Below are 27,519 nucleotides of genomic sequence, written 5' to 3' on the forward strand. Positions count from 1 at the left end.
AACACTGCGTTGTCCATAAAATTACATGAGGCCGGGTGAATTAACCACTCCGGCCGGGTACTGTGTTTATGCGCTGAAAAGGTCAGAAAATGGTCGAAAATCATCACCCGGCCGGGTGAATTTTACTCTTTATAATTCTACCTGGCCGGGTACGTTATTTTGGCGTATTTTCTTGCCAAAAACGCGATTTTTGATGGGGGATTAAATGGAAAAACGCCTAGGGTTCAAGAGATTCTACACTTACCGCCTCCAACACTCACACCCCCCCCCCAAGAACACCTTCGAGAGAGGGAATTGAAGATTGAAGACTTCCAATCGGAAGATTGAAGTTGTAATTCCATAGATTCATTCTCACAGGAGTATCTAAATCTTTTCTCCATGTATTTCATAGAATCTTTTGTTTTGAACATGGTTTTTATGAAGAACATGAGTAGCTAAATCCTTTTTTGTAGAATTCTTGGTGATGATGCACTAATTTCATAGTTTTTATCCAATTAATTTTTCTCTTACCTTGCTCTTGTAGTTATTTGATTATTCTTGGGTTTATTCATTTCAATTGCTTGATCACCACTTGATTGTGTAGGATTAATTAGATTAATCGGGAGATGAAATAATTAATTTGGAAATAAGAATAATTCACACCTTAATGCAATAAAACTCGGGAGAGTTGAGGTTTTGAGTGAGGTCTTTGACCTAATCGAGCTTTTGGGAGTTAGGGGTTTTAGGATTAGAAGGGGACTTCAATCCTAGCACCTAATCTACAGGTTTCTCACCTCGGGAGGGGGTTTAATCTATAATTTTGGTCGACTTAGTAACTCTAGAGACACCAAAAGGTAAGACAATTTGATTGGATAAGAGCTTGGAATTGTGCATCAGATCCTTGAGTTCTACAATTTTCTCCATATTATCTTTTCACTCCATGTTTATTTGCTTTTACTTGTTTATTTGCTTATTATATGCTTTTATTAGTGTTAGAAAAAAAATCAAACCTTTCCCGATTCTCTAGATAGTAGTCAATGTTTGTTCGTGGTAGTTAAGTTGATACGAATTTGTCTTTGTGGGATACGATACTCTTGCTTGCTAATTGCTACACTATCCCCGTACACTTGCGGGCATCACTTGTGTTAAAATAAGTTGAGTCAGAGGGTCAAATCATCTGTATCCCTTCTGGTTCACCCCATACCCTACAAACACACATTTGGTTGCACAGGGCGACAGTTTATTTCTCTTGTGTTTTGGGATATGAATATATACAGTACAACCGAATACCTTGGGTGAGAGGTTCATATGTTTTGGAATTTTGGTTTATTTGGATAGTGTATCGAGGCGGGTTTTCATGTGGAGGATTTTGGTCGGTAGACGGTTGAGGAGGTAAACTGATGTGGCAATGGCTTCTGGGTAGAAAAACTTGGGGACTTTGGATTCAATCATAAGAGCTCGGGTCATTTCTAAAACAGTCCTATTTTTTCGTTCAGCTACCCCATTTTGTTCGGGTGTATAGGCACAAGAAGTTTGATGGATCACTCCGTTTTCCTTACAAAATTGGGTCATGTGGCTGTTCAAAAATTCCCTCCCGTTATCGGACCTAAGGGTTTGGATAGTGGTATAAAATTGTGTTTGTATCAGTTTAAAGAAGGTGGCAAATTTATCAAAAATTTCAGATTTATGTTTCAAAAAATAAATCCAAGTCATTCTAGTGCAATCATCAACAAAAATCATAAAATATCGAAAGCCATTCCCCACAACAACTGGTGCAGGGCCCCAAACATCAGAATGCACTAAAGAAAATATGGATTTCATACGAGTATTTGTAGGTTTAAATGACTGTCTGTGGCTCTTAGCCAAAACATAAATTTCACAAGAAAAGTCGGAAGGAATAGAAATATTCGGATAGAGTCATTTAAAATAACCAGGGGAGGGGTGCCCTAGTCTTCGGTGTCATAGCCAAGTTTCCTGCTTCGTGGACCTGTGAGCCAGCATCGCACTACCATGTTGAGCAATCTCGTCCACGTAGTAGAGTCCCTGCTTCTCAGTGCCACGCCCAAGAATCCTCCTCGTCTGAATATCCTGCAAGATACAAAAGTCGGGATGCATCAGGAGTGTACAATTTAATTTCTTAGTCACATGACTAATAAACATCAGCCCCTGAGATAAAGTAGGGACGTATAGGCAATTTGCAAGACGGAAGGTAGGTGAAATTTCAATCGTGCCAGATTCTACAACATTAATCAAATCCCCGCCCGCAGTTCTAATATATGATCTCGGAACCTCACTAAAGTCAAGAAAATCATCTCAATCTGGAGTCATGGTATCGGTAGCCCTACATTCAAATATCCAGCCCTTCGAATTTTTATCAGTAATATAAGACACATGAAATGCAGCAGAAAAATCTCGTAGGGGTGCAAACTAATTTTTTGACTCAGAGCTAGGGTAATCATTTAATTTCAAGGAAGATAGGGGTGCATTTTTAATATTCGGTAAATCTGGGGGGTCAAATTTAATGAGGTGGGGTCTTTTTCGATAACTCATAAACTTCTGGGGTAAGAAATCATAATTCCAAAACTTTAAATTAGGGTTTGGATAAAATCCAAACCCTTTACCTCCTCTGGATGCGCCGCCGACGTTCTCTGCATAATTCCCGGCGCCCCTCACTCCTCCACCGACCGGTGAAGCTTCCTGATGCGTCCCTGCTCCAGTTCCGGCCGGTTCCCCATGGTTCCCGGCTTCAATCCGCCGTGGCCCTCCATCTTCGTTCACCCCGATCGCGATTTTTGCTTGAGCCTGTGATGCCCTGGCCTTTTGTCGTTCTTCCCACCATTCTGGGTATCCAAGCCATTTGAAGCAGGTCTCCCAAGTGTGTTTCTGTTTTCCACAATGGGAACACCACAATTTTGACGTATCGGGCCTGTTTCCCGGTCGGTTGTTGGTGGCGGAGCGTAGCAGTGGTGGTCCGTTATGGTGTGGAGGTCATTGGGTCTGTGCGGCGAAGCCCTGGCCTATTTCCCCAAGTGATGAATCGGTGTTTCCACCGTAGGCTTCTCCGGTGGGTGGTGGTGACGCCGGTGGCATGATTCGACGTCGAGCCGCTGACATACTTAGATTTTACATGGTTTTAGAGGGTGGTTTTGTATGAATTTGAGCATATTTCGTCATTATTAGGCGTGTTTATATCTACTTCTCTATTATGTTGGTATGTTGACCATTTTGTTAAGAATGTGTAGAGAAAGGTATAAAATATGTGGATGTGCAGCAGCCTTGGTTTGAGACAATATTTACTAGATATTTTGAAGTCTAATCATCCCCTAATTCATATCAATCTCTTCGTCTTCGAAGGATCTTCGCGTGGGTATCTCGCACGCCTCAATCGGAGTTCGGTAGAAGAAGTTATGGCCGTTATACGAACACTGCGCTGTCCAGAAAATCTCACCCGGCCGGGTGAATTATTACCCTATAATTACACCCGGCCGGGTGGCGTAATTAAGCCTGCGAGACTCCAGAGAGTACCGAAGAATTCCCACCCGGCTGGGTGAATTTCCAGTGGATTAATTCCACCCGGCCGGGTCCGTCATTTTGGCGTTTTTTAGAGCTGAAACGCAATTTTTTGAAGAGGAAGAGCTGAAACGCAATTTTTTGAAGAGGAAATAAGAAGGAAGAATTAGGTCAATTCTAGGCATTCTCTACAAGCTTGAAGAACTCTTGGAGGAAGATTGAAGATTCAAGCTTCAATTCCTCCGCCAATTGCGATTCGCATCATGATTTCCACTGTTTTGCTTAGTTTCTTTTTGTTTTCTACCATGAACATGAGTAACTAAACTTTTCATGTAGAATTCTTGGTGAAGATGCATTGATTCATAGTTTTAATCCAATTGACTTCGTTTTTATCTTGCTCTTGTAATTGTTTGAATTATTCTTGTGCTTTTTCCTAACAATTGCTTGATCACCAATTGGGAGTATAGGGTTTCTTAGAATAATTAGGAGATGAAATATTTAACCTTGAAAGAAGAATAATTCACACCTTAATTCAATAAAACTCGGGAGAGTTGAGGTTTTGAGTGGGATCTTTAATCTAATTAAACTATTAGGAGTTAGGTCTAAGAATTAGAAGGGGACTTCAATTATTACACCTAATCTACGGATTTCTCACCTCGGGAGGGGGTTTAATCTATATTTGTGATTGATTCAACAATTCTGGAGACTTTAAATGGTAAATCGGTTTCAATTGGGTTAGGCTATGAGTTGCGCATCGGATCCTTGAATTCTGCATATTTTTTTATCATTTTCTACAACTTGCTTAATTGTTTTCTTGTTTAAGTGCTTATTTTAATCTCTGATTTTATATGCTTTTAGTAGTGTTAGTTTAAAACCAAAATTCTCGATCGTCTGGATAGTAGTTGAAATTTGTTCGTGGTACTTAGGTTTACACTAAATTGTCTCTGTGGGATACGATATACTCTTGCTTGCTGTTTGCTACGATAACCCCGTACACTTGTGGGTATTATTTGGGTAAAATAAAGTTGAGTCAAGTTTTTGGCGCCGTTGCCGGGGACAATTTTTTGTGTTATATAGCTTGATAGCGTGATAATAATCAAGATTACTACTTCAGACATTACTGCTTTATTTTTTTTCTTTTAATTTTTCGAGCTCTCACAATTGTGTTTCTTGTTCAGGTGTATGCGCACACGTTCTAAAGGCTTGCCTCTAGAACCTTTCGATCCAGAAATCGAAGCATCAAACTGGAAGAGGAATGCATATAGGAGACTCACAAAGAAGATTCAAGCTTCTTCGCCTAACCGCGTAGGAGCATCTTCAGATCGGAGGGACCTCTCACCTATTCGATCACTAGTTCAGGATCATATTCAACTTGATCCCGATTCTCCTATTCTGATGGAGAACGAAGAAGGGAACAACAACGGATGGCCCACTACCCCCTCCTCCCACTAATGCCGAGCTTTTACGACAGCTGGAGGAATTGCGCCGACAGGTCAATCGTGCACCAGCTGTACCAGTGCAAAATCAATATGTTTACCAGGGAGTAGCAAACCCACCAGTCCACAATAATATCGACGCCAACACCTTTGAGATGAAAAGAGGACTGATCCAAATGTCGGAAAACATTGCTTTTAGGAGCAAATCCTCAGATGACCCTAACAAGCACATTACCAAGTTCATTCAGATTTGCAACACAACGAAGATGAATGGCGTGACAGATGATCGGATCCGACTGAGACTGTTTCCTTTTTCCTTAGAGGATTCAGCGAAAGATTGGCTAGAGAGTTTGGCAACGAGGTCCATTAGAACATGGGACCAGATGGTCCATAAATTCCTGGAGAAGTTCTATCCCCCTAGTGAGGCTATTAAGAGGCAACACGAGATCATTGCCTTTCAGATGATTCCTGCGGAGACTATCAGAGATGCATTGGGGAGATTCAAAGCCTTGCTGAAGAGGTGTCTCAATCATGGTCTGTCCCCAACAGTGCAAGTTATTACATTCTTTAAGGGATGTTTACCTGAAGCGCAACGGGAGTTAAATTTAAGTGCGGGAGGTAATCTTCTCAAGAAAGGAGAGGAGGAGGCGATAGAGGTGATTGAAGAGCTTGCATCCAGTGATGAAGGATGGAGCAACGAAAGGAGTAAGGTGCATAGGGTGGCTTATACCACGGATCATGATACAATGAGCACCTTATCTGACAAGCTGGATGCATTAACTATGAAGTTCGACTGCATGGCGATGGGGCAACCGTCTCAAGAGCCCCAAGGAAATATGGAGGATGCGAATTATGTGCAGCAAGGAGTCAACAGGTATTACAACAACTCACACCCGAACTTTTATAGTGGAGGACACAACCAGTATGGGAACAAGGGGCATCCCAATCTCTCTTATGGGAACCCCAATAATGCCCTGCAGCCTCCTCCGGGACTCACAGTTTCTGATGGGATGATGAACGACCCCAAGAAGATGACCACGGAGGACATACTCAAGTCATTCATGCTACAATCTAATAAGGTCATGGAGCAGAACAATCAAAGGATGGAGAAGGTCGAGGCGGATGTACAGGGAATGGCCACGCATTTGAAGAACATTGATATTCAAATCAGCCAGATTTCCCAGACTGTGAGCACTCTTACGCAACCGGGAAAATTCCCTTCTACCACTATCATCAATCCCAAGGACTGCAAAGCTATACATCTGAGGAGTGGAACAAACTACGAGGGACCTTCAATGCCATCCGAGAATGAGGGTAGAGTAGCAGAAAAGAGAGCTGAAGAGGAGGAATTGGTCAAAGAAGATGAGACAGTGCAAATTTCTACTCCACCTAAGGAGAACACGACTATACCTTCACCCACACCACCTACAGCTCATACTCCAGCTGAAGTGAGGATCCCTTATCCTCAACGTGTTCAGAAGAAGAAGACAGATACTCAGTTCTCGAGGTTCTTAGACATCTTCACGAAGGTGAACTTGAATATCCCATTGGTGGAGGCACTTTAAGAAATGCCTACATATGCAAAGTTCCTAAAAGATGTGCTCTCCAAGAAGAAGAAGTGGACTGACTATGAGACGGTGAACATATCTGAAAACTGTAGTGCCATAATTCAGAAAAAGCTGCCGGCCAAGCTTAAAGATCCTGAGAGTTTCAACATCTCATGCGTCATTGGAAATGACAGACAGACAAATGCACTTTGTGATCTGGGGGCGAGCATAAATTTGATGCCATTATCATTTTTCAAAAAGATGAAGATCGACACTCTCAAGCCGACTACAATCACACTGCAGATGACAGATAGAACCATCACATATCCCAAAGGAATTGTTGAGGACGTTCTTGTGAAGGTACACGACTTCATATTTCCCGTCGATTTTGTAGTGTTGGATATGGAAGAAGACGTGAATGTACCGCTTATCCTGGGGCGTCCATTCCTTGCAACGGGAAAAGCATTGATAGATATAGCGAGGGGAGAGCCCACTCTTCATATGGGCAACAAACGCCACATCTTATCTATCTACAATGCTATGAAGAGTAGTGAGGAAGAGGAACTGGTTACGAAGAAGGAGTGCAAAGCTGTGCATGTTGTAGAAGTCCAAAAGGCACAAGAAATTGAGTCCACAATTGGGGAATTATCTTTGCCGCAGTGGATGTTTGGTTCATGTGGTGGATCAATTTCTAAAGAAAAGATTGCATCAAATCCTAAAATTAAGGAGAAGAAAACAAAAGGTGAAAATTCATCCAAAGCGGAGACCAAACTTTCTGATGGAGCTCTGAAAAATACTTGGTGGAAGAAGAGATTGGCGAGATTCTCTATGCTTCCAAGATTGACATAAAAGCCAACACCACCAATTATGGCGTGACATGATGCAGCTCATGGAGGACGTCGAGCCAACGACGATAACCAAAGGCACTGTAGGGGAGGGAACCCCTAGTAGGTACTTTTAATTTTATCGTTTCAGTTTGTTTTTAGTGTGTTTTGTGTTGCTTGCATACCATGTAAGTCTCCCTTCTCCACCAACTTTTCAAACTTATTCTTTGCATAGCTTTGAATAAGTTTGGGGGGGATGATATGGTGGATAGAGACACTAACGAGGTACTTATCTTAGTGCTTTAGATTGATTAATTGTCTTTTGTTGCTTTTTATTTTGTTTTAGGATAGAATTGTTTTGTTTGGTTGTGATTGATTGGAAATTTTGAGGCTTGAATTGAAAAAAAAAAATTGGTAGTAATTGGGGTGAAGACTAGTCGTCTATGATAAAAGAACCATCCATCTTGAGCTATCACTTGACCATTGACTTGAGAGTTTGAGTAATAGGGTGCATAAGTAAGGAAATGCTTGTTTGCCTTGATTCATGCTATTTAGCCAAGTGAGATTTTTGAGCCTTCAATTCTTTCATGTGTGTTTTATCATCAATTGTGCATGTGTTTCTAGAACTTGCTCCTGGTCTTCTTGAGTCTACATAGCGACCTTAAAGATAGGGGAAGATGTTAGGCCATCGTTGTTAGCCTCAATTTTACCTAAACACTAACCTTCATGTATAACACCCTTGATAGCCAAGTTTGAGCCTTAAGTCTTTTCTTTTGTCAAGCTAATCAAGTGGGTTGAGAATCTTAGACTCTAAATTCGTTGAGATATGAAAAGAAGAGTTGGGAGAGTATGATTGAAAAAGGTTGGTTGAGTTTGTACTTAAAAAAAACGTGAACGAAGAAAAAAAGAAGAAAAAGAAAAAAAAAAGAGAAAAGAGAAAAAAAATTGTATATAGAGAATAATTTGAGGTCTTTGGAAGTTGAGAAGAAATTAGACAAAGTCTAGTTATTATCGAGAAGTGTTTTGAGAATGGTTGAAGTTAAAAGTTGATTGTTGTGATTTCTTGGGATTTTACGTTTTGGGAATTTCAGTCACTTTAGCCAAATATTTCCTCACCTTACCAAAGAGCCGACGTTATAACCTAAATAAAAGACCTTTCGGACTCTTGATTTATTGTCACACGAGGTAGAGGAGAGGTTAGACATTGAGCAAGCTTATGGTAAACCATGCATTTTTGCTTGATTTGAGCGACTACTTGATATCTTATACACTTTTGAGTGAGGTGAATAAACACACATATATACATCCGAGTGAAGCATGAATCCAAGGTGATATACGAGTTAGTAGTAAAAGTGCATTCAACATCTTAATTTGATGGAATTTGTATGTGATATGCTCCTTTATTCCGTATTCTTTGAGATGATGATGATGTCTAAAATCCCTTTAAATCCAAGTCTTCTTTTAGTTCTTTTTTCTTCATTGCTCGAGGACTAGCAATTATGTAAGTTTGGGGGAGTTGACATACTTGGATTTTACATGGTTTTAGAGGGCGGTTTTGTATGAATTTGAGCATATTTCGTCATTATTAGGCGTGTTTATATCTACTTCTCTATTATGTTGGTATGTTGACCATTTTGTTAAGAATGTGTAGAAAAAGGTACAAAATATGTGGATGTGCAGCAGCCTTGGTTTGAGACAATATTTACTAGATATTTGAAGTCCAATAAGCCCCTAATGCATATCAATCTCTTCGTCTTCAAAAGATATTCGCGTGTGTATCTCGCACGCCTCAATCGGAGTTCGGTAGAAGAAGTTATGGCCGTTATACGAACACTGCGCTGTCCAGAAAATCTCACCCAGCCGAGTGAATTATTACCCTATAATTCCACCCGGCCGGGTGGCGTAATTAAGCCTGCGAGACTCCAGAGAGTACCGAAGAATTCCCACCCGGCCGGGTGAATTTCCAGTGGATTAATTCCACCCGGCCGGGTCCGTCATTTTGGCGATTTTTAGAGCTGAAACGCAATTTTTTGAAGAGAAAATAAGAAGGAAGAATTAGGTCAATTCTAGGCATTCTCTACAAGCGACAAAACACACGCTCTCTCTTTGTGAAGAACTCTTGGAAGAAGATTGAAGATTCAAGCTTCAATTCTTCCGCCAATTGCGATTCGCATCATGATTTCCACTGTTTTGCTTAGTTTCTTTTTGTTTTCTACTATGAACATGAGTAACTAAACTTTTCATGTAGAATTCTTGGTGAAGATGCATTGATTCACAGTTTTAATCCAATTGACTTCGTTTTTATCTTGCTCTTGTAATTGTTTGAATTATTCTTGTGCTTTTTCCTAACAATTGCTTGATCACCAATTGGGAGTGTAGGGTTTCTTAGAATAATTAGGAGATAAAATATTTAACCTTGAAAGAAGAATAATTCACACCTTAATTCAATAAAACTCGGGAGAGTTGAGGTTTTGAGTGGGATCTTTAATCTAATTGAACTATTAGGAGTTAGGTCTAAGAATTAGAAGGGGACTTCAATTATTACACCTAATCTACGGATTTCTCACCTCGGGAGGGGGTTTAATCTATATTTGTGATTGATTCAACAATTCTGGAGACTTTAAATGGTAAATCGGTTTCAATTGGGTTAGGCTATGAGTTGCGCATCGGATCCTTGAATTCTGCATATTTTTCTATCATTTTCTACAACTTGCTTAATTGTTTTCTTGTTTAAGTGCTTATTTTAATCTCTGATTTTATATGCTTTTAGTAGTGTTAGTTTAAAACCAAAATTCTCGATCGTCTGGATAGTAGTTGAAATTTGTTCGTGGTACTTAGGTTTACACTAAATTGTCTCTGTGGGATACGATATACTCTTACTTGTTGTTTGCTACGATAACCCCGTACATTTGCGTGTATTATTTGGGTAAAATAAAGTTGAGTCAGCCGCCTCCGTCTTCACCCATCCATACGCACCCTCTACTGATGGGGTCGGCTCCTCCTTCAGGAAGTCTCTCCAAATCGAACCATACTCCTGATTTAGCCCAGTCTGAAACTTGATTAAACGCTTCTCGTTTGAGTGCGTTCGGAACTGATCAATCCCCTTGTCGCAACAGCTAATCGGTTGTTTCTGGCTTCTGTCAATGCTGATCCACAGCCCGTGGATCCTCCGATAATACGTCTCTAGATCGGGACTTCCTTGTCTGATGTTTATCGCCTTTTCTTCTAGGTCGTAGGTATTGTATTTGTCGGCTCTGTTCTCGAACGTCACAGCGAGGTTATCCCATAACGCTTTGGTTGTTTGGTGGTGGGCGAAATCGGCGACGATATCATTCTCGATGTTGTCGACGATCCACGAGAACAACACCAAGTCGTTCTCCTCCCACTCGTCGAACCCCTTACTCCCGGGTTCTGGGGGTTCGTTCCGGATGTACGAATAGCTCCTCGGCCTCTGATTTTCACCTTGATCAATCTTGAACATAGGGGGTAGTTCTTCCCATTTAATTTGAATGCGATGGTGACACTTTTGCTATTTCTCAAACTGGTTATCTGTTCTGGCTGTTCTGGTTTTGTATCATCTGAATCTGGCAATGTTGCTGGTTTGTAGGGTTCGATTTCTGGTCGGAAAAAAAAGGTCGGGAAAGGTATTTCAGGGCTGTGATGAGAATTTTCTGAGCCTGGATCGTTGCTGCTCTGAGGCCATGTAGAAATCGGTAGAAGGGTTTAATTCTATTCAATATATCAACAATGTAGAGTTTACATGATTATATAGCCTAGGATTTTCTATACATGGTAAACCTAGATTACACTAATAAATGTGAAATATTCTCCCATATCAATTCCTGATTTTGTGCAATATCTTCTAACACAAGAGCTATGCAATATTCCATAGAACACTTTGACGATTATGCATTATCATTAGTAATTTACTATTGTCATCAGGCAAAGACTAGCCAACGTCTTTGTTTATCTATCAAGATAGGACATAAATTTGGTTGTTACCTTGAATTTTTGTTTATTTATTAGTAATCATATTAGAGTTTACAATCAATTTAATTAGTACTAGTATTTAATAATTTATGATTAGACATTAATAGTACTAATTCAATACAAAATTTCACTAAATTTAATTAAAAATAATACTCCCTCCATCCCCGAATATGAGTTACTAATTTCCATTTTGGTCCGTCCTCAATTAAGAGTAGCACTTCATTTTTACCATAAATGGTAAGTAGGTCTCACATTCCACTAACTTTTTCAACCCAACTTTTCTTTACATTTTTTAAAATTCGTGCCCGGTCAAAGTGCTACTTCTAATGGGGACGGAGGGAGTACATGAGATTATTTCAAAAATAAAAAAGGAGCCGGTCGGTGCAAACCTCCACACATGAGTGGACTATCAAGATAGAACATAGAACAGTGTTCTTTTACAATATTGAAATATATTTATGTGGTATATTTTTATTTGTAGAATTTAACATAATGAAAAAAAATAAAATCATAAAGTGAAAACCATAAAAAGTGGTCTTTCCACATTCCTATATATCTATACTTCGCATTATTGCCCTTCCTTTCATAAACTAAGCTTGCAAAGGAAAAAAAAAAGAAAAAAAGAAGATACATGGCAAAGAGCAACAACCTAATCGGATTCCTCAACTTCCTAAGCTTCCTCCTTTCCCTTCCAATCATAGGCGGCGGCATATGGCTGAGCAGCCGCGCAAGCAGCACCGACTGCATGAAGTTCCTCCAGTGGCCGCTGATCCTAATCGGCATCGCCGTCATGGTGGTGTCGCTGGCGGGCATCGCGGGCGCCTGCTACCGCAACACCTTCCTCATGTACGTCTACCTGTGGGCCATGTTTTTCGTCATCGCGGCCCTCGTCTTCTTCGTCATCTTCGCCTACTCCTCCACGGAGAGGGGCTCCGGGCGCCCCGTGATGAACCGGGTGTACCTCGACTACTCCCTCCAGGACTACTCCGGTTGGCTCGCTGACCGGGTTTCCTCTCCCGTTTACTGGGCCAAGATCAGCGACTGCATTCGGGCCTCGCACGTGTGCCGCAACCTGCATAGATACGTCGGAGGTTTTCCTGAGTCGCCCGAGCTCTTCTACCTCAGGAAACTCACCCCCATTGAGGTAATTAATTCATATTTAAATATTTTATTTATATTATATGATACGTGAAATGATATATGATCTAGAGAAATTTTAGAGGAAATATTTTTTATGTATGTTACTACAAAATCTATAATTGAGAAGCTGAAGTAAAAATATGCTATACGCATTTGCGTGTTGATTAAGTGACCCTTCGATATTTTTATTTGATAAATTAAATTATCCTAGGTTCATTTCATTTTTGGTTGGTCTAACATGCGAAAGCTTACCAATTAAGAAATGACCCCTAATTGGGAATATGGATATAACCTACAATCAAATTCATAACCAAATGAGGAGTACTTACATAAGAAAAATGGTGAGCTATCTGATGATTCCATTATTATTGTAAAATTTAGAGTGTCATTGTGGTGGTGGCACTTTTGTGTCACTTAATTTTTTTATTTGATTCAATGAAAGTAGAAATGCTTTATTTTTTTAAGAATCTAAACAATTAAAGTGCCTTTTCCAATTGGTCAGTTCATTTGAGCCAAGCACAGATTCGAACGAATTGCAAATCATGCTTTATGTGAATTGAGAATCTAATTAAATATAACACACATCCTAGATCTAGTTGATTAAAGTTTATTTTTTTAAAATGAACGACTTGAATTTGCCTACATCTATTAATGCTTGACCAAATTGGGGCCATAAATATTACTCGTAGTATTATCAGATTCTTGATTATCAAAAAGTAATCTAAATTTTGTGAAAATAATGGAGTATGTATATACTACCATTTCTTAGTTCATCAGTACAAGTTGCACAAACGTATAGGAGCTATTGGGTTCTGCATAAATCTCTCTCTTGAATAGTGATGGACCCTTTTGCTTTAAACCTCTTTGGCTGCAGAATATAAAAAAGTAGTGTTTCTTTTACTCTTTTTTATTGCTTGTTCTTCTAAATGAGGCAAAAGGGACAAACAACATAGTGAAATAACCTTTTTACATTTTGTCTTCATTTACTTTTTTATTTCTCATGCTTTATTCCCAGTCCACTATAAAAATCTTTATTCATTTGCTTCGGAAAAGTTGGTAAGTTTAACTATCTCTCTGATTTATTTATGTTGCAATATGCAGGTGTTTTCTTTCTTTTTAGCGTAAAAACACAAGAGTTAATATGATGATATATGCATAATTAAATCCTACATACAGAGATCATTTCTTGCTAAGCCAGAAGTCATTTTTAGATTGTTTTATTTCATATGAAAGGCATAAGATCGTGTAAAGTAAAATGATCTTAAAATAACATTTATATTCGTATGAACTAAAACAATTTAAAAATAATCTCCGTATGATTGGTTATTTCGACGTGCTGATAAATGTTTGATCAGATACGGACGTTTGGTGGCTTCTGTAAGAATAAAATCCATAATTTATTTCTTTATGATTAATATTAACATGAAATTTGAAAATTGTACGTAGTCGGGATGCTGCAAGCCACCAACGTCGTGTGGGTACACATACATGAATGAGACATTCTGGATCTCGGGCGGAGGGCTGACTGGAACGGACCCTGACTGTGCACAGTGGAGCAACGAGCAGCATCAGCTATGCTACAGCTGCGGCTCATGCAAGGCCGGCGTATTAGCCAGCCTCAAGAAGAGCTGGAGAAGAGTCTCAGTCATCAACGTTATCATCCTCATCGTCTTAGTTTTAGTGTATGTCGTTGCCTTAGCCGCTGTCAGACACAACAAACAGCTCGATGATCCCCATGGTGAGACCCGTATGCAGAAAGCTCGCCCTAGCCGGCTTTTCTGACCCGAACGAAGAAAGAAAGCAATTTCATAAACTTGTGGATACTTATTAGGGAATTTGCGTGGAATAGAAGATTGCATCATTTTAGAGATCATGATTTGAAGTAACCATTTGATCATTGGAATAATATATGTAACTCTTGTTTAAACTTATCTTTTTACTAAAATTGTTAACTATCTCTATTAGACAGCCCCTAAGCATCGAACGATTGACCAGTAGATGATAGTCTAAATCAATTATTTACACGAGATAACATTACTATACTTATTAACAATGTGAACAAAAGAATAAATTACAACTAGGATACGATTCAAATAATCTAAATGCATCAAAGCAGCAGCAGCTTTTGTTATCAGATGTCTAAATTTGTGTTCCAGCTTCTAACCAAAAATAAGAGGTAGAAGGAATTTGACCTTTTCACACGTGTTGATCTATGCCTAGAGTCTTCTACAGTCGAACACGCCCCGATGTCTTCACGAGACGAGAACTAACGTAACTGAGCAAGATCAGAAGCATGATATCTAGGATTCAGGAACTCTTACGAGATCCTTAGCACCAGCACCTTCTAGTCTACCATCTGATTCCATCCCGTTTTCAACTAGACCAGGCCTACCTAATTTCTGCATCAGCACGAGAATTTAAAATATCTGGCATTAGTTGTTACACAAAGTTCTTATTCAAATAAAAACAATCATGTCATTTGAAGTGGTATAAGGGACCTCAAACGTTTGGTGACATGGCATATCAATTATTGGCACAGGGATCGGAATAAAAGAGGATATAATAACAAATTTCGTTGCTCATCTTTTTTTTTTACTTTGATAGAAAGGAAGAATATGCGTGTGCAGCAACTCAGGACAACACGAAGAGCTACGGATATACTATAAAATTCCTAAGGGAAGAGATGTACGAGTACATAGCAGCAACATTTCCTCAAGTCAGAATTGATGCTTTGGTTTTTGAATCATATTTTACCTCGTTCAATGAAGAATCACTTTGTTTCTCGAGCTCACGCATCATATCCACATTCATCCCAAACCACTCATCGATCCAACCGAAGCAATTTCTATGACTTTCAAGAAAGAGTGCCTTTTCCCCCTGAAATATTACGAAGACAAAGGCCGTAAGTACATAATGTGAAAAACAAGATCAAATGCAAATATGATGGATAAAGTTTCATTCAAACTACATGGATGTTATAGGTGTAACATTCAGTTAAACTAGGTGGTATCAAGGGATGGGTATCCTACGAGGCTACGAGGTATATGCCATCAAAATGTGCTTGAGGAAAAATGATACATACTTCAGTGACTATTTACTTTTACAGTATACTCGTTTCGGTATTGTGCATGAAATAAATGTGAGACGAAACATAGGATTTGTGAAAATTGTCCTACTCTAGAACATTGACATATTATCCTACTAAAAATCATACCGCAAGCAAAGCTTGTTCAAGTTTACTGCCGAAGCCCCAGTACGGGACATCTATCGTAACCAACTTGTAAGCTGTCATAACTGGATCACATTGCTCCTGTAAACATCAAGTAATGAAGTAATGAAGCTGAAGAAAAACCTTATTTAGGGCACATTGCTAATGGGAGAGCAAAAGCATACATTTCAATGCATCTTCTCCATGCAGTTCTTGTTAAATATAGAGTCTGAAAGGAAATAAATCTGGCCCAATATGTGTTACTACCATATCTATGATTTGTTTCAATACGATATATTTCCTCTGGGTGGAATATCATGGACATATACTTCATTCTTTAGTCGCTAAAGTTTGATAATGATTCCTAACTGATTTTCAAATACTCTCTATCATGCTTGAGCCAATAAAGTTGATGATCAATTTCAATTTATTACAGATTTTTTTCCAGACATCATTTGCAGAAATAGTCGATGAAACCTGTTATATTGAATCTGAACTAGGCATCGAGAAACCTCTAACATTTAATGCCCTAATGCTGACACTCACAATTAGGCATCGAGAAACCTGTTAAATATAATCTGAATTTTCTGGATTGTATGACAATTACAAGTAACATAATATTATTTGTTCGAAAGCATCTAACTAGTTTCAGCGTCATAGATAACCAAAGGAACTCATAGACATTTTTCAGAAGAATGGGCAATATTTGGTTCATTCCAGGTAAATGAAGATAGAAAAAAAAGACACCCACAACTTTGGTTTGTTCCAGGTAAATGAAGAGGAGACACCAACCTGCCATCGATCTAATAATGGACCACGGCCAGTTCGAGCTGATTGAAACTGAGAAAAATCGAAATTGCTAGCCCCAATTATATAGCTCCAATAATCTCTGGAATCTGAAGCTATGTCAAGAGTCTCCACCTGCCTAGCTGCCAATTGCTCTTTAGTGAGGCCATGCATCTACATGTCCGACGAGAAAACCAAAAGGAAAATGAATTACAACCTTGCTCATGGAAACACCTACATCACAAACTTGTTTCCAAAATATCATGAGCTGGCATATAACTTACATTTTCAGATAGACCGCAGTCAGCTGCGTGAATGGTTTCTATAGTAAGAATAAACCTTGTGAAATACAAGCACTGAAATACATCAAAAACCCAAAAAACTATCATCACAATCCAGGAAGATCGCCTGTAGATAGAAAATCAAACAACATACATCATTCATTTACCTTGATTACTGCTCGAGTTGGATTGAGATTCGCCCCATGAAATGAACAACGATGAAAATATTTTAAGACAAAAGACAACTTAAACAAATATTCAGATGATAACATGAATAGATACAGGGAACAAACCTGATTTACACCTTGGATATGCATTCCAAGCTTCCTCTTGCATCACAAGAGCATCGGCCGGGGCAAATTTAGATAGCCAAGTAGGAGCTTTGCTGAAAATAACAGATTAAAGTAAATAAACCCATAATCCAATACCAAAGATTGACACCATAACAATAACATTAAATACAGAGGAAGATGATAAACAGCATTTAGATAGAAACACAATCCTAAGAAAGCAACAAAAACTACCTTTGCAGCCTATAAATTTTCAAAGTGTATTGGCCTTTTCCAATTTCGTCGTCTTCGAAAGGCTTGTTCTCCAGCACCTCCACCCCTTCCGTCGAATTGGTGTTCTGTTGCTGCATTTTCATAACCATGTACATCTGAGCTACTTGAAACTGCCAAAAACCAAAATAATCAAATGAGCATTACATGAGAAATATATACCAATGCTGTAATTCCTTGAAATATTTGTAGCAATTACCTCTTCCAATGATAACGGCATAACAATCCGACTGCAACACAACCCCAGTAAGGAAAAAGCGGGTTGGTCAAGGAAAAAACAGAGTATGCATTGCAAAATTCGAATAAAAATAAAAACTTTCGGAAATTTCCTGGAAAAAACAGCATGGAATTCAAGCAATTGCATCAGGATTCATTACAAAATGCACAAAAAACGCGATGATCATAGGCAGAGATAGGAAACAAACACAGGGAAAGAAAGGATACAACTCTTTAATCTGAACCATTATGAATTATAAGCAGCCCCTCCGTTCCTTGAAAATTTGTTAAAGCGGAAACGAAAAAGATTAGAATTTGGTGGGAGAAGGATTAAAGAACGGAAGCGGCGAGGATTTTGTTTGATATGGTCAGAAAATGTAGGGAAAGGAAAATGAGAAAATTTTGTATGTGTAATGGAATAGAATCGATGTGATGGGTTAAGAGTTAAGACGGTGAAGCGTGTCAATATCCATATTCTTAATTTTCTTGGGAAAGTCAAAATGAGAGGTTTCAATTATCATTCAAGAAATGTGTGCAGCCCCTATAGTTCATAAATCATACACATGGCTGCTAATCATTTTTTGATAAATAACTTGGGGGGCTCAAATCAAAATAAAAGGTTTAATTAAATTAGTCGGGTCGAAAACATAAATTTTAGATTAAATTAGTCGTATCAAATATGAAATTAGTGAAATTTTCCATGCACTACATTGGAGTATACAATAAAAAACAATAAACGCTTATTTATTTAATGAAGTGCGAATCATATTTGTATGAAATTTGATTAATTAAATATTGATCGATTGAATCGAAATATTTATTAATGTATAAATCAAAATATTTTAAATATCTAATACAAAAATTATGTCGTTACTGTTATTAAAAACATATATAGTTTCATAGTTAAACAACAGTACCACCATAAAAAAATATATAAATAGAATTTCGCATGAATATTTGTACAAATTATTAATTCATTATCTCATCAAAATAAACTAAAATCTTCAATCATTTACGACTCTAAATAAAACAACATAACTTTATAGAAATGGGACTACATAAGAAAGAAACCCTAATTCACTACTTGAAAATTTGGAAATTCCTACAAGAGAGATTCAAAATTTTCAAGTTAATTTCATAAAATAAAATTATTCATCTCCTTCTCCATGTGGCTTAAAGTAATGTCTCTCTTTTATTCTTGCCAGTGAATATTTCGATAAGTTTTGCCCACAAAAATATTGAATAAGGAGTTCGGAAAACAGATCGATTTTTTTTTATAGAATATAACGATTCATGTTGGATACTAGGAAGCAACTGACGATTCTTTAGAAAATCAATCAAGATGACTCTAATTCGTAGAATTCACATTTTAGCATTTATTCATTTTGTAATTTAAAAGCATTTCCAGCAAACAACTTGCATTATGCATGAATTAGTTTAATCTTACAATTACTAAATAGATTCAGTTTTGGGAATTTAGTTAATTTGCAATCTTTCACTGCAAAACTCTAACAATATTTTACTAGACTTAATATACCCAGAAAACGACAAATCTTTTGCTCAAAAGTGTTTTTTCAAAAACATCTCCAATGATAAGCTATATCATCTATTTATCTTTTAAAAAAATAAAAAATATATATCTTTCCAAAAACAATAAATTTTAAAAAAAAAAGTATATAGAAAAATAAAATATATATATATATCTTTCCAAAAACAACAAATTTAAAAAGAAAAAAATATATAGAAAGATAAATTATTTTCTAAACAAAAAATAGTACAAGATGCATTGAAACATAATATATATTACTATCTTCTCAGATATCTTCTCCATTGGAGAATGCCTTTTTATGAAAAGAAAAGATAAATATGGTAATTATAAGATTTTACCTCTCCATTGATGGAGAGATGAAGTTCTTTCTCAAAATGAAAAAATGTATAACACATTCTCATTTATCTTTCTTCTCGTAGAATGATTTATCATAAAAAAAAGAGGTAAATTTGATAGTTATTATACTTTACGCTCTCGTTTATGTGTGTCCTTAGTAATGCTCTAATGGTGGGAGGAGTAAAAATGGTGGTATGATAATTATACTTGGACTCAAATGGGCCTGGAGAAAACTAAGCTGCACATTAATGCATTATATACCAACGGCCCATCATTATGCACCCAGAAAATCCAACCTGAGCTTAAAATGATGAAAAATTATAAAGGAACTGTATAAGACTTTGTTATGGGCCTTATGGCATTTCTACCAAAAATAGGGCAATTTTGTAAACGTACTCAAAATTGACTTTTTTTTGTGTGTATACTTTTAAAGCTTTTATTACTCTCTTCGTCTCACTTTAGCAGTCCCATTGACTTTTCTGCACTCATTTTGTAAAAATGATAATAAATAGTTAAAGTGGAGAAATAATAAAGTAAAAAAGAGAATAATATAGAGAAGAGTCTTATCTACATTATTCTCTTTTTTACTTTATTATTTCTCCACTTTAACTATTTATTATCATTTTTACAAAACGAGTGCAGAAAAGTTAATGGGACTGCTAAAGTGGAACGGAGGGAGTATATCAGACTCGATAGTTTATTTATACTACGGACTCGATAGTTTAAGTCAGAGTCTAAGCATCTACTCCTATTTGATAAGGTAACACCTAAATATAGATACTCCTATATGACTTATTTGCAAGTGTTTGGTATTATAATTAAAATAAAATAAATATTTAACGATTAGCTACATTAAATTGCGCAAGTGGAATGAGATAATTAGTTTGGTAGTTTCGAAAATATATTCATTTTAAAGAAGGATTAATTAAATAGACCCTTTCAGTAAACGAATGAGAATGAGTGAATGGCTAAATTTGTGGAAAATGGATATATAGTTACACAATGGTCAAGATAAACCTAACTCAACTAGCCACCAGACTTTAGGAAGACTAAGGAAAGTGATCAGTTTACTAGTAGTACATTAATATTTAATGACTAAAGTTCAAACTAAAAGAAATTCAAAAGATAAACATTTCAAACTAACTGACCTATCTATATGGCTAAATATGTATATATTAGTTTTAAAAAGGTGATATCATATCAATTTTTTTTAAAGAATACTAGTTATCTGAACTATGAAATTTAATATGATTATAATCAGTTTTATAAAATTGGATAAATAAATTATAATATTTTAATTTTTTTCATTGTCTCATCCATTTACAAAAATCAGTAGAAGACATTATTTAAAAAATGATAAAATAATTGAGAAAAATTATAAATTCATGATTTAATATAAATTCCATTATTTTAATATAATTATCTTTATGCTCACAAATCATAACAAAACCGATCCTATGATTCGTTGTTCATAGCCGATTCTATCATATTACTATTATTTTATTAGTGCAGGTCACATATATTCAATATCACATGAAATATGATATTGAAAACCAAAAGTTGATGCAACTCTCCAGTATAATATACATATCTATTATTCCCTACACAATAATGCAGTGGTTGTGTTCAAGAGATCGTCGACAGTTTAAAATTTTTCTTGAAAATTTTAAATGGTTACAATTTGCAGTTGCCACTGAATGCCGTGTGGACCTCTATTCCTTTTTTTCTTCTATAAATTCATGAACAGTACAAGCCTACAAGTACAACCATATCCCAATTTCTCTAGTGTTATATGGCAACAATATAACTTTTCTATAACTGATTTCACATATAATAAAATAATTTATTCGGAAATTTCCACTTTAAATTCTTATATTGTGACTGATGCTTATTTCTTCCTCTTTTTTCTTATTTGCTTTTTCTTTTTGTTTAACCTATTAACAGATGAGGAATTGATTTCCCGACAATTTTGGAAGGGTAGAAATTTATTGTTTTCAATATAACATGTGGTTTTGTCTAAAAACGCATGTCCCGTCATTTTACAATTTTTATAAAGAAAACAGAAAGTTAAGTTATACTTAAAAAGCTATGTATATGAGCATTGAATCGTCTTGCCTCCCAAAAGTCCAAAAACTGTAATCTATAATTTCACACAGCTTTTAAAAAAAATAAGAAAGAGAAAAATTATACTAACTCTAACTGAACAGAGTAACTAACAACCATGTCAAAATGTATAGCTTTTCTGTTCAAAGAAAACGACTCGCCCCTCTGCTTCTATAAATTTCCAACCTTAATTTTTTCTTCCACACTGAAAATCTACAAAAAACAAATCCTTGAAAAAATGGAGGGCAGTGACGACATAAGTGCAAGTTCACCTTCCTCCTCCTCATCTCCTCAATCAGCGGTGGTGCTCAGCCCCTGCGCCGCCTGCAAGATTCTGCGCCGTCGATGCGTTGAAAAATGCGTCCTTGCTCCTTATTTCCCACCTCATGACCCTCTCAAGTTCAGCACTGCTCACCGTGTCTTTGGTGCCAGCAATATCATCAAGTTCTTGCAGGTAAGAATATTCTACTATTAATGGCCGCTCGGTTTGTTAGACAAAATAATTCTGAGATGTATACTAGGATTGAGTTGTGAGATTATTTTAGTTCGAGGGAGGTGATTATGACTAATTATCACATAATTAAGCATCAAAGATTGAGATGTGAGAATCAATCTCATGAAATATTTAATCTCAAGATATACTATATTTGCAAACCTAACAACCCCTTTTTAGTAGTAGTACAATAATATTGCGTCTGTTTTGACTTTTGTCAATGAGAGTATAATTGAAGTAACAAAATTAAGACTTGTCCCTATGTGAAAAGCAGGAGGTTCCGGAGGGTCAAAGGGAGGACGCGGTGAGCAGCATGGTGTACGAGGCGAATGCAAGGCTAAGAGAGCCGGTGTATGGGTGCGCCGGCGCTATTTGGCAGCTTCAGAAACAAGTGAACGACCTCCACCAGCAACTAGCTAAAGCCCAGGCTCAGCTACTAAACATGCAATCCCAAAATGCTAATCTCATGGCCATTATTTGCATGGACATGTCTTCGCAAAATTATCACCAACATAATTTGGCTACCTACATCATCGGTTCCACCACGACGTCGTTTTCAGACGACGATGACCTCGGGTTTTCATCCGAGCAGCCTCTTTGGAACTGATCGGGGCCGTTGGTGGAAAAATGAGGATTGTAATCATGTTTTTAAGCTATGGGCTATAATTAGGGGAAGTATTGATCGGTCGTTAAATAAAGGTGATTGATTGTACTATATGAATTGAGTTAGTAGTTGGAGCATAGTACTAATAATTAGGGTGATTAATTACTAATGATTATGTTTGGGGTAGAGGAAATTTCCCCTTTTTTCATGTAATATTTCTATCTATCATAAATTTTGAAAGGCCTAGTGTCTTTTTCCACATCCCAAACTTTCCGGTTTACCTAATGTTTTTACTCTCATCAATTCAAACATTTCACACACACATGTTAGTGCGGTTTATTATGTGTATATATTTTTTTATTATACCAATTTTTAGTTTGGTAGTTGTAGCGGGAAATAAATTGTACATTAGCCCAAATAACTAAAATAATACTAACCAACTGTTCTATCCGATGTAGTATGTGTTTATACATATTATGGCCAAAACAATCCACTGATGTTTTACGTCGAGAGGTCCTTCCATTGATGTTTCTTGTGCCCGTTCTGTAATTGTTAAATTCTCCTTTTGCAATAGTTGAATTCAGATATTGAGAAAAATATGAATAGAAATACTAAGATTGTGTTTGCATTTTGCAACCAACACTTGTCAACCTTTTTTTTTTTTTTTCAATTCACATATTACTATAAAATTTTTGCAAACCATTGTGATATTACTGTCAAATTTTTTTATATTATGTGCAAATTGTTATGAACAAGCCCTTATCACGAAATAGGTTAATTTTGTGTCAAAATTATGAACTCTAAATTTTTTATATATAGCCCTCACCGAAATAAAGTAATGTGTTTCGCCCCTCAAAATAAATTAATGTGTTCCACCCCTTTTTTGTGATTATACTATTTGAATACCAATTTGGTAATTTCAATGAGCATATCACATAGAATTTGGAGTTATTTGGTTAACAAATAACTCAATGTTATTACAAGTATAAACAGATACGTGAAATAAGTGGACTTCGTGCATAAATCGACTGTTAAATCAATTTTAAAAACCCCGAAATATTATCTCTCCTAGACATTGGTGGTCCAATTCAGCCAACTGTATACATCAATCTATAATCTTAATTGGTTTTTCAGTAATTATTAATAAAATAAAATTGAATTACTTAGTTTCCACTTGATTGCTAACTTGAGATCAGAGATGCTAAACACTTACTCTTAGGAAAGCAACCTTTAATCGAAAGACTGCCCCAAATAGTCTGCTAAATTTAAAGCATCATAATTAATAATTTTTAATCTAATAAAATTATAATCAAATTAGCCCCAATCTAAGTGGATCAGACCTGAAATACAACTTGCTCAATGGAATTGACTTAGGTACAATTATTGCCTATTACTCCTATTTCTTTATGTTTACACACGCAACTTTACATCCAAAGCAATTTGATTTGGTTAGCGAATTTGATTTTATTAGTCATTTTTTTCCTTTCTATTGACTTTATAAATCATTGAAACTTAATTATTACTCTGGTTTTATCTCTGCAAATACTCCAAATATAATAAAGACTTACTGAACATAAGTCATGAGGGTAATTGAACCAATATAAAACCTTTAAATGTTGCCGACGCAATGTGTAAGTATCTCAGAAGACCACGTCCTTTATACTTCCATGATTTACGCTATTTCAACATAATCATCGTTATTTTTATTTGTTGCTTGAAAAATGAGCTCAAATTCTGGATCATATTATTAGTCCTATTTATCTATGGTATGAAAATTAATTAATGTGTGGATATTAATTGACGTTACTCTCCGCCGAATCAAAGATTCTGATGGGATATGCATGGATTTACGAGAAAAAACAAAATGTCATTTAACATGGAATGTTTTCTAAGATCTTTAATCAAAGTCGCACTTGGTTTTTGACGTTTAAATTGTTCTTTTCTCTATTAAATTGACAACTCTATGTTACCAGTGACTTCTACGTCTGTGTCATCGAAGATAATTCAATTTCCTTTTTAGTTTGTCTCATCCAAAATTACTCATTTCTAATAATAGAAATACATTTCTCTCTATTTTATTCTCTCTCTTATTTTTACTCTCTCCACTTCACACACAAAATATAATTGCATAAAATCTCGTGTCGCCTAAGAAAGGGGTCATCTTACTTGAAACGAAGGGAGTATTACGATCGATTAATTTATCTTCTCACTATAAGTTTTATTCATTGAGTTACATATGACCTCTTAGTAGTTCTGATTCACGAAAAATAAAATCTAGTAGGAGTATTACTTTATATGGTTTGTGCTCGCAAATATTGTACTGACATGCATGACTCAATGCATGAAACTTTGTATAACTGTAAATTAAAAATCAAAATCGAAACATATAAATCTTGTTGGAAGGAGGAGAATATGTAAAACTGAAGAAAATAATCAATGCTGTAATTAGAGTTGATTTAAGAAACGAAAAAATCAATTTAGATTAATTAAAGATAATTGAATAAAAATAGATTATTTATTTTCCTTATTACTATAAAATTGAACTCTGTACAAAGAGTTGGGTTTATTAGAATTGATTAACAAGAACATATATAATGTAGTCTTTAATCCATTATTTTTCTCTTATCGAGAATCAGTTTAAAAAAAATATATATATCATGATCATCTATTCAGAACGTATATCAATTATATTTAATTTCTTAAAATGAAATATTTCGTCACTCTTACGACCCCATCAAACTAGATTGATCAGACTTAGATCCAACATTTTATTCTTCGCAAATATCACTTAACATCGCAAGATGCAATTTTGATTTGAGAAATATAGTTACCCGGAAAACATAAGTTATAAATTTCCTAAAGTAAGAATAGGGTGCTTCCAAACCTGTCGGCAGATTTTCCATACTTCATAACTTCACAATATATAATGTGGACATCAATTCAGATTTCTTTTGGGGGGAGGAATTTAGTTAGTTACGGAATAATAATATGCAAGACCGGATTATGTTTGATTATGTACAAATTAAATGGGACATACTTTTCAATTATGGCCCAACCTTGCTCTTATTTTTCACTTTTTTCTACACTTTGGTTTAACAAAGTATGAAACAACTTCCAACTTTAGTAATTACATCATGGGTCTTGTGTGCAATAAAATTAACAATTACTATAAACTTAACAAAATGGAAATTTTACTTCGCGAATGTTGTAGTAGTTCATATACATTAATAGTACTATTGTTTTTCTTAGAATCATAGTATATGAATTCGGTCTAACAGCCCTCTCAAAATTTGGGACCTGGCTTATAGCTAGTTGCAAATAAATAAAGATAACTAATTAAAATAAAAGATATGTTAGACCATTAAGAAAGATATATTAGAGATGATCTTCAGCGAGATTTGCTGAATCGCGGACCCTATCAATAGTACAGTTTTGTGGAGTCCATTAGTCCAATACCATGAATTACAATTTTTTGTTCCTCTTAAAAATTTGAAATTTGGTTAATAGAACATTTAGTCAATCTATAGATTGTCTATTCGCCGTCAAACAATTTCACGTGCATATGTATGTTGCAATATACACTAGCTATCTCCCTAAAAATAAACACTTTAAAATTCAAACACATTTTAATATGAAATTTGTAAAATAACAAAAAGAAATAGAAAATTGTAGTTAAAATTAATGTTTGCATATAGTAACAGAGCTTGTACCATGTTGTTGGTCATGTTACACGGGTCACCACTTTTACCTAGGGGCTAGGGCCCATAAAAAACAAATATGTAAGCTAAACACGCAATAGTATCAGGATAGACACTAAGAGCATCCACAGTAGGGGCGCCGTGCCGAACACCCCGATTGCGGTTAAGTCGCGCCTGTCTACTGTGGCGGAAGAGGCCGCCCCGGAGGTGGACGACTTTTGTGGGCGGAAGGGCTTTCGCCCCGAATGCGCCGAGGACGAGCCGGAGGAGAGAGAAACGCGGCGGCCGCCGCAGCTATCTATTGCACGGCGAAACCACCGCGGCGGTCGCCGATTTCCTTTTTCTTTTTTTTTTAATTTCGAATTTTTAATTATTTTTATTATAAATATTCCTCCCATTTTCATATTCTCTTCACACACATCTTTACACCCATTTCACTTTCTATCCAATTTTTCTATCTCTAAAAATTTGTGGATTTCCATTGCTATTTATGGATGATTTGTGGAATGAAGCATGAGATTCTTATTCAAGAGGTGCAGAGGGAAGCCGACGAGGAGGATGAGGCGGCGGCGGCGGCGATCCCTCGTGAGATTCGTCATCGTCGGACAATCCCACGAGACCATGTCGGAGCGGCTGAACGGCTTATGGCAGACGACTTTAGCGCTAACCCCCATTACCCAGCTGAGATTTTCCGTCGGCGTTTCAGAATGTCGCGACCACTCTTCACCCATATAGCGACGACATTGGCGGACCGGTACGGTTGCTTCAACCTCCGGAGTGATTGCACTGGCCGGATCGGACTGTCTACTTTTCAGAAATGCACCTCTGCAACAAGGCAGCTTGCCTATGCCGTACCGGCTGATATGTTCGACGAATACCTACAGATGGGTGAGACGACTAGTCTAGAGGTGCTCCGGCAGTTTTGTAAGGGCATGCGGGAAGTCTTTGGTCCGGAGTTCCTACGAAAGCCAACCCCTGATGAGTGCCATGTTGGGGTTTGTATACTAAAAGATGCTTCGAGCGTACATGCCTTTGTACGGTCAGCTTGTGCATGTATACGAGAAACGCCACATCCACTTGTTTACCTATTTATGAGAACAAATAATATAATATAATGGTTTATTATTGAAATATAATAAACAAGTCTAAGGCTTTTTACTAAGAAGGTCAAGTAGGAAAATTCGATGAATCTCCTCATGAGTTTTCCAGTAGGGGACTTGGCCAGATCTAGTAAGAAGAAAAACGTATTCACAACCTAG

General features: G+C 36.7%; 5 protein-coding genes across 6 annotated transcripts in view; 4 read left to right on the top strand and 1 right to left on the bottom strand.

Annotated features, from left to right (window-relative positions):
- Window positions 1-5,101: 5,101 nt before the first annotated feature.
- On the top strand, window positions 5,102-6,490 carry LOC125221292. Its single transcript, XM_048123414.1, has one exon. The coding sequence runs from the start codon at window positions 5,102-5,104 to the stop codon at window positions 6,488-6,490; it is 1,389 nt and encodes a 462-aa protein (XP_047979371.1).
- Window positions 6,491-11,859: 5,369 nt separating this feature from the next.
- LOC125222338 (tetraspanin-3-like) lies at window positions 11,860-14,353 on the top strand. The gene is made up of 2 exons (XM_048124867.1): window positions 11,860-12,430; window positions 13,873-14,353. Exons 1-2 carry the CDS (start codon window positions 11,918-11,920, stop codon window positions 14,206-14,208), a joined length of 849 nt encoding a protein of 282 aa, XP_047980824.1. The 5' UTR covers window positions 11,860-11,917; the 3' UTR covers window positions 14,209-14,353.
- A 72-nt stretch (window positions 14,354-14,425) lies between these two features.
- Window positions 14,426-17,884, bottom strand: LOC125222337 (phosphatidylinositol transfer protein 2-like). Its single transcript, XM_048124865.1, has 10 exons — window positions 17,706-17,884; window positions 17,461-17,491; window positions 17,226-17,374; window positions 16,995-17,086; window positions 16,869-16,876; window positions 16,705-16,776; window positions 16,427-16,594; window positions 15,641-15,736; window positions 15,181-15,303; window positions 14,426-14,825 (listed from the first exon to the last, which is right to left on the bottom strand). The coding sequence occupies exons 1-10, from the start codon at window positions 17,723-17,725 to the stop codon at window positions 14,727-14,729; spliced, it is 858 nt and encodes a 285-aa protein (XP_047980822.1). The 5' UTR covers window positions 17,726-17,884; the 3' UTR covers window positions 14,426-14,726.
- A 3,800-nt stretch (window positions 17,885-21,684) lies between these two features.
- LOC125222339 (LOB domain-containing protein 1-like) lies at window positions 21,685-22,823 on the top strand. Of its 2 annotated transcripts, none has more exons than XM_048124868.1 (2): window positions 21,685-21,919; window positions 22,230-22,823. In XM_048124868.1, exons 1-2 carry the CDS (start codon window positions 21,704-21,706, stop codon window positions 22,563-22,565), a joined length of 552 nt encoding a protein of 183 aa, XP_047980825.1. In that variant the 5' UTR covers window positions 21,685-21,703; the 3' UTR covers window positions 22,566-22,823. The 2 variants fall into 2 exon arrangements, with proteins under 2 accessions (XP_047980825.1, XP_047980826.1); XM_048124869.1 differs by having other exon boundaries at window positions 22,233-22,823.
- A 3,943-nt stretch (window positions 22,824-26,766) lies between these two features.
- The window catches only part of LOC125221293, a 1,448-nt gene continuing 695 nt past the window's right edge, over window positions 26,767-27,519 (top strand). The window contains exon 1 of the mRNA XM_048123415.1: window positions 26,767-27,255. Within this exon, the coding sequence (XP_047979372.1) occupies window positions 26,767-27,255 (489 nt within the window). The remainder of the gene's footprint in view (window positions 27,256-27,519) is intronic.

The sequence above is a fragment of the Salvia hispanica genome, chromosome 4 (genome assembly GCF_023119035.1).
Source record: "Salvia hispanica cultivar TCC Black 2014 chromosome 4, UniMelb_Shisp_WGS_1.0, whole genome shotgun sequence".
Lineage (NCBI taxonomy): Eukaryota > Viridiplantae > Streptophyta > Magnoliopsida > Lamiales > Lamiaceae > Salvia > Salvia hispanica.

What these genes read in the sequence shown, in the direction of transcription:
- LOC125222338 (XM_048124867.1), top strand. Translation starts at nt 11,918, where the DNA reads ATGGCAAAGAGCAACAACCTAATCGGATTCCTCAACTTCCTAAGCTTC. An exon ending in GGAAACTCACCCCCATTGAG is followed by an intron (nt 12,431 to 13,872) that starts GTAATTAATTCA and finishes AATTGTACGTAG; the next exon opens with TCGGGATGCTGCAAGCCACC.
- LOC125221292 (XM_048123414.1), top strand. Translation starts at nt 5,102, where the DNA reads ATGTCGGAAAACATTGCTTTTAGGAGCAAATCCTCAGATGACCCTAAC.
- LOC125222339 (XM_048124868.1), top strand. Translation starts at nt 21,704, where the DNA reads ATGGAGGGCAGTGACGACATAAGTGCAAGTTCACCTTCCTCCTCCTCA. An exon ending in ATATCATCAAGTTCTTGCAG is followed by an intron (nt 21,920 to 22,229) that starts GTAAGAATATTC and finishes CTATGTGAAAAG; the next exon opens with CAGGAGGTTCCGGAGGGTCA.
- LOC125222337 (XM_048124865.1), bottom strand. Translation starts at nt 17,725, where the DNA reads ATGGTTCAGATTAAAGAGTT. An exon ending in TGCCGTTATCATTGGAAGAG is followed by an intron (nt 17,375 to 17,460) that starts GTAATTGCTACA and finishes GGTTTTTGGCAG; the next exon opens with TTTCAAGTAGCTCAGATGTA. An exon ending in CATTATTAGATCGATGGCAG is followed by an intron (nt 15,737 to 16,426) that starts GTTGGTGTCTCC and finishes TGATGTTTACAG; the next exon opens with GAGCAATGTGATCCAGTTAT.